The sequence below is a fragment of the Nematolebias whitei genome, chromosome 12 (genome assembly GCF_014905685.2).
Source record: "Nematolebias whitei isolate Nwh7 chromosome 12, NemWhi1, whole genome shotgun sequence".
Classification (NCBI taxonomy): domain Eukaryota; kingdom Metazoa; phylum Chordata; class Actinopteri; order Cyprinodontiformes; family Rivulidae; genus Nematolebias; species Nematolebias whitei.
Window position 1 is genome coordinate 37,100,275 of NC_056509.1, and position 12,203 is coordinate 37,112,477.

Sequence of the window (12,203 nt, forward strand, 5' to 3'; positions counted from 1 at the left end):
GTATGCTTTTTTTCTTTTAGCAAAATATCTCAAGAACCACTGGTTGGATTTGAATGAAACTCTCAGAAAGCAATTATTGAATGAGCATCAACAAGTGATTAGCTTTTGAAGTAAACCCAGTTTAAGATGGCTGCCACAGTTGATTTTTTTAGTAAACTCAAGTGGCTACAATTTAGTCAATAAACCTATTTGCACGGGATTAGTTTTACCTAAGGACCACACGTAATAAATAAATTACTCCCCAACGTCTGCTTTTTATGTGGCACATTCACACGGGATAACCAAAGCCTGAGATTTAGCTGAAATTTATGGACATCTTCCAGATATAACACTCTGCATATTGTGTAACATCTGCTTGTAACGTAACGTCCTCATTCTCTTCAGCCTTTTCCTTTTTTTGGAGACTGTTACGTGTCGATAGGCTTTTGCTGGTCAAGGACATAAAGGTTGTTTATGCATGCCAATGCAGCCTCCATTGCCAAAAGCAAATAAAAATGCACCCAGGAAACAAAAAAGCGCCTAATTACGTATCTGATTCCACCCATTTCTGTCAAAATCAGAGATGCATATTCGCATTGGATTAGTATTATCACAGGACTTCGGAGTTCAGCAAACTATAGTGGGTAATTTACGGGGGAATTTTTACTTTACAAACTGACATGGCTGATTTGCACAGGATTAACAACACAGACAATCTCCGTAATTATTAGAAATAGCATGTGGTCCCTAGGTAAAACTAATCCCATGCGAATAGGGCTAATGTTTGAGATGGTGGGCTAAAATTTCTTGTTGAAGTAGCCAAGCAACATCCCCAACATGTTCTATGTTCTCCACCAGGTCATATATTTTTGTCTAAAACTGGCATGCAAGGCAGTGGGAGATATTGATCTTTTCAAGGAATGCTACTTTTTTCTTTTGTTTTGTTTCTGATTTATTAAAAGAAAACCAGATGGAGATTAGCCCAATGGTTCTGAACTCTGGTCCTTGAGGAACACCATGCTGCATGTTTTAGTTGTTTTTCTGCTTGACACACCTGATTTAAATGAATGGGTGATCAACAGGCTTCTGCAGAACACAAGGAAGTAATTAAATCACCGAGTCAGGTGTGTTGGAGCAAGAAAACGACTAAAACATTAAAGATGGTGTTCCACAAGGACCTGTGTTGGGAACCACTGGATTAGCCTATGATGCTACCTATGGCAATACTATGAAATGCTGCTTTTGCTTCAGACATGTTTAATGAAAGCTTTTTATTTGAGTTTTCTTCTTTTGTAGCTTTAAAAAAAAAAAGCTTCAGATTTGCTTTGTTAGTGACTAAAAACCCGACATGTAGCATTTGGTTGATTGGCGTTTCAAAGTAAAATGCAGAATAGTGTTTTTCATAAAGCCAGGTTGTATTTGTATGTTTTTGTCTGTTGATGCCAGAGTTTCTGAAGCTACCATGTGAAGTTCTTGATCAAATTTGAGTGTTATACCTGCTTCATCTACATCCAAATGTATAGGCATCGTTCAGAATCTGCTGCTATACTGGAGCTAAACAGAATGTGCTGGAGGTATTTCCATTAACACCCCCTCCCCTTCAGATTCTCTCCATTATTCTCCCCCCGGTGCAAAGCCATTCCCACATTCTGTATTCTTTCTGTCATTATGTCTTTCATGTTCTCTCTGGCATGCTTGCTTTCCCTCTCCTCTGCCATGCCCTTTCCTGACCCCTTTGCGTAAACTGATATGGGTCAGGACACCCGGCAGGTCAAGCGAGGGAGGGGGGCTCAGGTTACAGGTTCTAATTTTTATTTTTTATATATTTTTTTTACTTTGATATATGCACGTACCAGTTCGGGGGCAGACGAGTTCAGTCCACGAAGTCATTTTAGACATTGAGCCGTTGCAAGTGCATGCTGCAGAACTCACTGAAGATGCCACTTCCTACGGGGAGAAGATTTGTGTGTGCGTGCACGTGCGTGTGCTTTCCTGCTTTACTGCAGAACAAAAGGGGTTGTGTGGCTTCCTCACTGGTGCATTGTGGGAACTTAGGAGTTTGAGGAAGGGGGTTGAACGTTGAGACAAGCCACTCAACTTTGACCTGGAAAGAGAAGCTGCTTGGAGAAAGAATAAACCAGAGGAAGAGAAAATGGTCTAGTGCCAAGGTGGATACTTTTTTATTATTCAGAATGTTCAATGGGCACACAAATTTGTTTTTTTTTTTTTATTTCTTCAGAAATTAAACCTCAGATGACTGAAAGGCATATTGATAATACTAAAATTTATAGGCATTCTAATTCTATAACCAAGCTTTTTTTTTTAGTGCTCCTAGCTGGTTATTAAAAATGAATAAAACCAGGTTTAGTGTAAGCTTGGCCCAACATAATAATAATAATAATAATTATGATTATGGGACAGCCGCATCAGATTGATCATTTTCAGTTGCATGCTCGGTTTGTGACTCACATCGTCTGTTGTCTTCCATCTCTTGCATCTGTGGTGCAAAGTTGTTCCTCGATTCATTTTCATTCCCCGATCCTCTTCCATTCCTCAAAGCTAAATCCAATACCTGAGCGATCAGAACGGGTGAGCGAGCAACTGAGTAAAGAGGCCTTGAATGCAGCCTTTTCTGATAGTCGAGTAATAATTGGAATATTGTGGAGAGAATTAATCAGTTTTGAACAAAATTATTTTTACTGAATTTTAAGTCATTCTTAAAAACATAAAATAGCTGGGCAGTTATATTTTTGTTTCATTAGAGGGAAAATGTTTTAAAACATTATAGTTTACATGTATTCTGTGCTCTTACAGTGTGCTTTTAACAATCTAAAATGTATATCTATATATAGCAACTTGCAAATTATGTTAAAGAAATCTAAAATCCACACGACCTAAGTATTTTATATTAAAAACGGCCTATTTTGTTTTTTCATGCATAATTTTTGTAGATTTTACAGGTATACAACAATAGCAGTCTTATTGTGAGAGCAGCATTTAAACACAGAATCTAGAATAATGATCTTAAATGTAAAAACACCATTAAGATTTTTTGTTTTGGTTGTTTTAGGGTTTTAAAATTTGATGAAACCGGAATTTACGATTGAAGCCAGTGTCTTAAATATTGGGGGGGATAAAAAAAACCAACTTAATTAATTTCCGATGTAAATTTCAAATCTTAAGAAAAACTTCTGGGATATTTTGGAAGAACTACTAGCTTTTGTGCATTTGAAATGCTTTGTTCTATTCTACAATTGATGTTTAAAAAAAATAATCTCTCTCAAACATTTACCAGACAGCAGATTTCAGTTCTAACACTCATTCAAATTACAGAAGTCCCTCGCTACTTCGCGGTTTGACTTTCGCCGACTCTGTCATGGTTTTTCAAAATAAGATTGGACATGACACACAATTGGCTTATTTGATGGATGAGCCACACGATTGGCATGGATTTTTTTTAATTAAATTTTTTAAAAAATTACTTAGCACCTGCTGCACCTGTGTGCAGCCCACATGTGCAGGGAGAAGCAGCATGTCGTGATCTCTGCAGCGGAGAAGTGGGCGTGGCCGAGATTTCTGGCAGGTGGCAAAGAGCAGCCAGAGGCAGAGAGCTGAGATCATGACATTCTGTGCTCTTAGAGCTTTTAGAGTTTAGAAACAAAGTTTAGAACAGGGGTGCCCACATGTTTTCATAATGCAAGCTACTTTAAAAATGAACAAGTCAAATTGATCTACCTATAAGGCCCCATTTACATGAGATCAACCTCTGGAAATGTTAGTAATTTTTTTCCCAATGTTTATTGGGGGTAATAAACAAAAAAGGAGCAGGTTTACATGAAAAATGCTGTAGTTTGCTACAGGGATGCTTTTTTCAAACAGGAAGTTGGTCCCAGCAGTTCTAACTCTGATTTTATCCTCAAATGGTGTCCCCATTGAGTTTGTTGATTCCTATAAATATTTGGTTATCTTGGTCGACTCACATCTCTCTTTTAAGCTCCAGGTGGAAAACCTAGTGAAGAAACTGAAAATTAAACTGGGTTTCTTTTTCAGAAACGGATCCTGTCAAACCCTGAATGTTAGGAAACACCTTGTAACTGTGACCTTCCTTCCCTCCATTAATTACGGTGACATTATTTACATGAACGCTCCTACAAGAACCCTGCAGATGTTGGATGCTGTCTATCATGGTGCACTAAGATTCATAACTGGCTGTGATTATCGTACCCACCACTGCACACTGTATTCACTGGTTAACTGGTCATCATTAACTTCACACAGACTCTCCCACTGGTACATTTTCATCTTTAAATCACTTCTTGGTCTGCTGCCTTCATACATCTCCTCCTACATGTCTCTGCGTGAGTGCAGCTACAGCGTGCGCTCTCAGGACATTATTACCTGCAGTGTTCCCTCAGTGAGGGCTGAACTTGGCAAAAGGGCCTTCTCCTACTCCGCTCCTGTTTCCTGGAATATCTTACAAAAAGATTTGAAGCTCTCGACCTTGACCTCTCTAAGTGGCTTTAAACATCTGTTCGACTCCTGGCAGGGACCAATGCAGACATGTTCCCGTTTTTAGTTTTCTACATTCGCCTTAGAATCTAGCTGTTTTGTTACTCTTTTTGCCATCTTATTTGTAAAAAAAAAAAAAAAAAAAAAAAAATTGTATGCCTTTTTATAACTGTTTATTGTTGTTGCTGTTGTCCATTGTCGTCATTCTTTGTTGAAATCAGGTCTCTCTTGTAAATGTCCTCGAGGCTCAATGGGATTTACCTGTCTAAATAAAGGTTGAATGAATGAAACGTTTCCATGTCATTTGGGTTGCCAGATAAGAACTTATGAACTGTCACTTTAAAATGATAGTATTTTGACCTAAACTGTCCTACGTGCTGAGTAAAGATATTCTAAGATGAGGTGTGTGTTGGGTTTGTTGAACATGTGCACCGAAAAGATGGGGTAAATGAGACATTTTAAATGTATCTGGCAACCCTGACTCTGTGGCATCCATTGTGCAATGCAGCGACTGCATAATCAGTTACGTCCAAACTGGTGAAAACTCTAACCTCTCTTTGGAACTGGATTTTATTAGTTTTGCTCCTACATGCTGAAAAACTGTGAGTAGCACAAAAATACACTCTGTTCTCTGTCATTTATTATAACTGTGTTAGTGCAGAAAAACTTGACTGCAGCCACCTGTAGTGCGCATGGGCAACTTCACACACGGAGAATTTCACGTGGTTGGGAGGGAGGGAATAAATTTGGATAAGTATAAATATTTTTCCTGAAAATCTCCACTCTGAGATCTGGTTTGAGAGAATGATGGCTGTGACTGCCTGCCCTGTCAATCAAGTGACAAATATCATAGTGAGGATGGATGATAGGCTGACATCTATTATTATTTTTGTTTATGCCATGCAATCTAGTCTACCCATAATACCGTTGCGATCGACCGGCACATACATTTATATATATATATATATATAAATAATAATAATAATAAAAAAAAATTATATATATATATATATATATATATTTTTTTTTTTTTTTTTTTTTTTGGAGGGACGCATGTTATTTTCAATAAGTGTGTTTGATGTTTATTAGTTTTTTTTTTGTCATTTTAGATTATTAAAGGACATCTATTAACATTATTTAGCTCATTTCTTAACAAAATTATTTCCCAGAAATCATTGTGGTTATCAAATTAACCATCAGGGTGCAACGAGTTCAAACCGTATTGCTTAATTAGTATTTTTTTCTGCATCTCTTCCTGCTGTTGTGTATGTGGACATTTTATACTCATTTATTCATTTATGTATACAAATCACATATAGAGCATCAGTATAGCTTCCTGTAACTGAGGAGATGAAAAAGAAAAGCTGCTGCCGAGTACATTGCTCTCTCCTGCCTCTTCGGATCTATTTTATTGTTTTTATTTTTCTCCTTTCTTTCTTCCCGTCTCCTACACATCTGTGTCTCTAGCAGGCGTTGCGTTTATAGATGGCCTGTGTGTTATTTATATGCTTTGGCGTATGCAGGTTGTAGGGTTTGCTCTGCACTCTGCACGCTCATGTGGGTGTGTGTTTACCTATGCCGAGATCCGCAAGGCTCGCTGCGGCTCATGAAGGTCATGGATTCAGCGCCTATAGGCTGCCGGTTCTGCTGCCATCACGAGACATTAATCATTGTCCTTTGGTTGTGTACAAACCAAATCAATAATTCTGATCATGTAGAAAAGATGGATGGTGGATGTGTCGAAGGAAAATGATGGCTTGGCAGTAATACACTCGTCTTTTGCCCCTGCGGAGGGAATAGGAAGTGGCGTCTCGACAAACGTGCATTACAAAAGGATACCGAGGACACTGTGGAAACCACATCCAGTCAGTCCATTATGCTTAAAATAAGGTTTTTATGTGCTGCGTTGCTGTTGAGATTTCTACGTGAAGTTGTGTGAAGAAACCCCCCCCCACGGTAAAATACTGTTAAAAGGTGTTGATGTTCTGTGAAAGTAATTTGGGTATAGAAAGCATTGACTGGGGAGCGGTTTGTTCACAGTTCTAATGTTGGTGACGACTGCTCAATATGTGTTAAATTCACTCTGATGGGTGTGAACTTGCATAACACTGATGCTGCTGGTGTTGTGCTTCATGCACAGAGGTTGAAACAAAAACGGTTCACGTCTTTAAATAAAAAGTGAACACATTTCTGTTCGACATAAGTAATGTGTATCTAGGATTTGCCTTAAAACCATAAAAGTATTGAAGTCTTGACGTTTAGGAGCGGGACGAGATTTTAACTTGGAGCAAAAATATGTTGTCACACTATGAAAACATTTTAAATTATAAACTTAAAATGCATCAATAGTTGTATTTTTTTTAAAAACAGAAATGTAATTAATATGTAATTATATTGCACCTACATTATATTTAAGTTTAATGCACAAATCCAACAAGTGAAATAACAAGAGAATGTGTTGACGGGTATTTTGTTTAAAGTCAGGTTGGATATTTCATATGACACTGATTTATTTATTTTAATCTGTCAGCTGTTTAATTATTTAGAAGATGAAAACTTAAGTTTGTTACGATTATTAGGATCACATGTAAAATCTTTAAAAAATGAGTCGCTCTGCAGCTCATTTTAAAAGCTGCTAATGCTGCAGCCCCGTCTAATGTAACCGTAGACCCCAGGGAGACGTCTTCTGCTTTCTTTGTGTTTACACATTTTCTTCCAGTGCGAAGCTTTATGCACACCCTCCATGTTTAGTGTCTTTGTCATGGTGTAACATCACCATACACAGCTGGCATGGCTATTACGTTTTGGATAGTTTTTTGTGTGGGTGAAGACATGAAGGCGTTCCCGTACGGACAAGACGGTTAAAGTTCTGATCGTAGATCTCACAGATTGTGGGAAATTTAAAGAAAAGCGATTTTTTAAAAGTCTGATAAGATAACAAGTTAAAGAAGGAAAACGACGGGAGACGTTTAAGGGAAATTAACAGCTGACTGACGGCTTGTAGCAACAGATAGGTGAGGGCGGGGGGGGGGGGGGGGTACTTTTCAACCAAAGAAAACTCTACACCCATCTTGTTAGAAATAATTGAAAATATAGAACAGTATGACCAAGTTTTAGTGGTTTTGAGAGGTTTTTTTTTTTTAAACTGATTTATTTTGAAACCACAGACGGTCCCATGCATTGTCACTTTACTGTATTTAAATGTAGTAGCACTTTATTTACCGGTACATAAAACCTGTTGAAATGTAAACAATAAAAAAAAAAAAAAAAAAACTTAAAATCATTGGGTGTCATTCAGGAAGAAAAATCCAGTTTTGTATTTGATGTGTTTTTGCATTTACAACCTTTTTACACGATGCTTATAAAACGGATGGTTATACATCGATATTTAAACTGAATCTCCTTTTACTCGGCTCTAAACAGATTTTATTGTCACTCCCCCCCGACAGAGCAAACTGCTGATGGAGGGTTTCCGCAGCCTAAAGGAGGGTGAGCAGGTGGAGTTCACCTACAAGAAGTCCTCCAAGGGCCTGGAGTCCCTGCGGGTCACTGGACCTGGTGGAGGACCCTGTGCAGGCAGCGAGAGGAGACCTAAAGGGAAGGTCCCTCTGCAGAAACGCAAACCGAAGGGAGATCGGTGAGTATGTTTGAAATAATGGGAAAATGTATCGTACGCACAAAGCTGAGCTCTGCTGTAGTAAAAGGAAAGGTTATGTACGTCTTACAGCGGTGAGCTATTTGTGAGGGGGTTGACTATAGATTAAATCTATTCAATCTGCCTGTGTACATGCCTGTTGCCATGGTTATCATCCACCATAATAAGAATAGGACTCTGCCTGCCTGGGCTGTTTTGAATCAATTTGTCAGGTTTTACATTAGTGACAGCATCAGATTTTTTTAGGTGGGGTTGGTTGGATGTATATACATCTTACAGCCTCGGTGGTTCTATCATTTGTTTTGGCCTCGGTGATGCCCTAAAGCAGGGGTGTCCAAACATAACGATAATGTCGGCCAATACCATGCCGAGAATATCGTGCATCCCTAATAATAATAATAATAATAATAAGCGTACATATTTTTGGTGATTTTTCTTCTAACTCTACATAAACAGTATTTTGGAGAATAGACAAATTTTGCTGGAGACGGTAAATTGTTTTAGATCCAAAACATTAAAAGATACATAAACAATAACCTTTTATTAATATATATATATTTAATGTAATTTATTTATTTTTGTCTAAGGATTGTATTAAACTTAATAATGCTCATTTTGAGACTTTTTAATCCATTTTGCTGTGAAACCTAAAAATTAAATAAAAAAAATGACCATTAAAATTGCAAAAGGTCCACATCTCTTAAGCTTAATTTTATACCATCAATAAACTGCAAATGTGGACCGCATAAAATCACTCTAAGGGCCACAAATGGCTCCTGGGCCGCACTTTGGACACCCCTACCCTAAAGGGTGCTTTGCTAAAAATCTGTCAGTCAGCTTCTTGGAAACACCTGCTGGTTAAAGCGGAGACGATCGCGGTGTTTTCTTCTGTCCTACTGGAAGACGATCCCGTCATTAGGCATGCAGCTGTCAGTCAGGTGCAGCCGGGTAAAGACTCAGACGATTCCTTGACATTATTTCACGTCTTGATGTACTTGAGAAAGCTCAGCTCTGTCCTTTGTGTTGGTAAATTATTGGAGGAGTATTGTCGTGTCAAATTCATGAAAATTAACTTTTTTTTTTTTCCTGAGGGGACGGCTCGTTGATTGTTTCACACAGCTGAATAATTCAGTTTATTTGGGATAATTGATCCAGTGATAGGTCAAGTGTCCTAACTTCTACGTAGGTTGTAGAAAAGGCAGTATTGGATTCGGAGAGGGCGAGTAGTGCCAGTGATGTCATCGGTCTTGTGAGCATGCTCAGTGTGCTTCTTGGTCATTTAGGCTGTCCTGACCCCTTCTGGTTACTCTGTTGTACAACAGAGCGCAGCAAAATAAAGCTCTGCTGGGCCAAGCGCAGATACAATTTAATAAAAGCTGTGCCTTTTCTTTCAAAAACAAGAGTATTCATGACTTATTGTTTAAACATTTTTTTGTTTGTTCATTTGATCATTTTTAAACTGACCAAAATATGAAATATTACCAATCTTATTGCCAGCAAGACCTGAGTATAAACGAAGTGTCTCCATAATAAGTTAGCCCTAATGGTACCACTTTACAATAAGGCTCCCCTTCTAGGTGGCTAATAAATACTTCAGATACATTATTAATTCCTCTACAAACACTTTATAAATCAGTAGTAACTGTTTATTATGCATTAATTAAGGATGACAGACAAAACTGACCAGTTTGTTGCCACAGTGAGCCACATCTGTTCACCTATATTTCATCTAGAGTTGTTAAACATTTCAGACTAAGTTAATACCTTGTAAGCACAGTAAGCATTTGTAAACCTGTTTCTTCAGCATATAACATTGTACTTTATCACTGCATTATAAGTATTTACAACTAATATTATACCCTAAAAATAGGTATACAAATTGTACTTTCAAGGTAGTAACTTATTCTGAAATGTTTAATATAACAACTCTACATTTGGCAAGAAACTGGTCAGTTTTCTCTCTTGTCACCCTTACTGCATAATAAACAATTATTAATTATTTATAAAGTGCTTATAGAGGAATTAATATCTACAAACCATTTATTAGCCATCTATGAGGGGAGCCTTATTGTAAAGTGGTACCATCTTAATTAACATTAAACATGTGCTCATCAGTAAATGTATTTATTCATTTCATTTTATTCACCAAAATATTTTCATCCGTCTTGCCTTTACCAAGATCCCTCTTGACATAAAGCTTAAAAAAAAATGCTCATTTAGTAATTATAAATGAATAAAAACATAATGGCGTATTTAAGAATTTCAGTCAAATAAAGAATGAAAAAACATGAGTGTTTTCAGACTATCCCCGTCCCGTTTTCTAAAAGATCTGAATAGTGGTTTGCTTAAACGAAGCATATTTCTCCCACGCTGATTAAATATAAAATATGGATCTAGTCGTTAAACGTCTTGAAGAGTAATGTTTTAAGAGCTACCTCACTAAAACAAGTCTGTGCTCCTAAAGTTTCATTGTTACTCAGGTGCAACAATGGGTAATGAAAATATTATTTCAGTAAAAAAAAAGTGAGATTTTTTAGAAACAGTCCTTTTTATATTATGTTTAGTTTTTTTAATGAAGTTTTTTATTAATATAAGCAACACAGTTATTGTAGAAGCATGTTTTAAAATTTAAAGAGTTTAAATCGGACCTTGAAGTGGCAAGTATGGAACAGTTTTTGTTTTTTATTCTTCTAGAAAATTTATAGAAAACATGAAATGTGTATTAAGAACTTGGGTTATTTTTTATTGCTTTATAAATTTAGTTTAAATGCTCTACACGTCTTAAATCATTAGAACCAGATTAGCTCAGGGTAAGTTTTTATTTTATTCACATTCTTGGCAACAAAATTTATCTAAAAAAAAAAGTGTTAAATTGCATTTTGAATTAAACGAGCTCATTTTACTTGAACAGTTTATGCCTTTAAAACCAAAACGTTTAAAAAAAAGAGTAAATTGTTAGAATTGTTTAATTTTAATACCTTTTTAGAAAAGTTACTAAATAAATCTGTAATACTAAAAATGTAGTTTTTACAAATGCAAGTTGTAAATATGCAAATAAAAACTGCCTCAAAATCCTTTTTACATATATATTTTTTACAAGTAATACTAATAAAAATGTTTAGTCTTTGTAATAGCTTTTATTTGACTGGAAAACAAGTATTTTAAATTTATATGAAATGTGAAATATGCCCCATGAAATCATTTTTATTTAGAAATATTCTCATTTCATACACATTTAATAATGTTTCATGGACATTCTATGGAGAACAAAATAATACTTTGTTCTCGGGTACAGAGGTGAAACATAAACTGGGTAATATTTCTCTCAATAAGCGTCGACAATCTTCCATACACACTGCGATTATTTGTAATCAATATTGAGTAATGATGAAAGGCATCTTATTTAATTTAGCTCTGTTCTGCAAAGCCACTGCAGATGTTTTTGTAATCTTTCAAACTGATTTTGTTCAGTAAATCTTATAATCTTATACACCTTGAAGCTTTTGTTGAGCTCCTTGGAATAGTAAAAGCAAAATAAAAAGTACTGTGTATTATTCCTTTTATACTGGTTCTTGGTGTTTTTCATATTGGAGCTGAATTAAGGTAAGGAAAAAAATGATTAATCTTAACCATAAAACAGAGACTTAATATGACATGTTAATATAATTTAATTATATTGAATACAATTGAGCCTTAAAATGGTTGTGATGTATTTTCCACACAAAAAACTAGGCATCAGGTATTTTTCTACCGATACCGATCACATGGATTGGCTGTAATTTTTTCGCTTTAGTTGAGATGAGTGCTACTTGCTATGTGCGCTGTAAAGTAGGAATCATAAAATCACATTAACATGGAAAAAAACATGTTTTTATTGACTTTTTCAAGACGAAACACATAAAAAAGTGCAATACAGCAACTATTCAGTCAAAATGACAACTAAAAAACATTTAGATTTACCTGCTATAACAGATTCAACTGGCTAAATAGTGCAGAAAGTCGAATCTGAAAACATTATATATATATATATATATATATATATATATATATATATATATAT

At 36.1% G+C, this 12,203-nt stretch overlaps 1 protein-coding gene across 1 annotated transcript in view; it reads left to right on the forward strand.

The window, feature by feature from the left end:
• Positions 1-12,203, forward strand: part of lin28b (lin-28 homolog B (C. elegans)) — a 37,464-nt gene that overhangs the window by 23,616 nt on the left and 1,645 nt on the right. Inside the window, exon 3 of the mRNA XM_037685882.1 lies at positions 7,938-8,125. Within this exon, the coding sequence (XP_037541810.1) occupies positions 7,938-8,125 (188 nt within the window). The remainder of the gene's footprint in view (positions 1-7,937; positions 8,126-12,203) is intronic.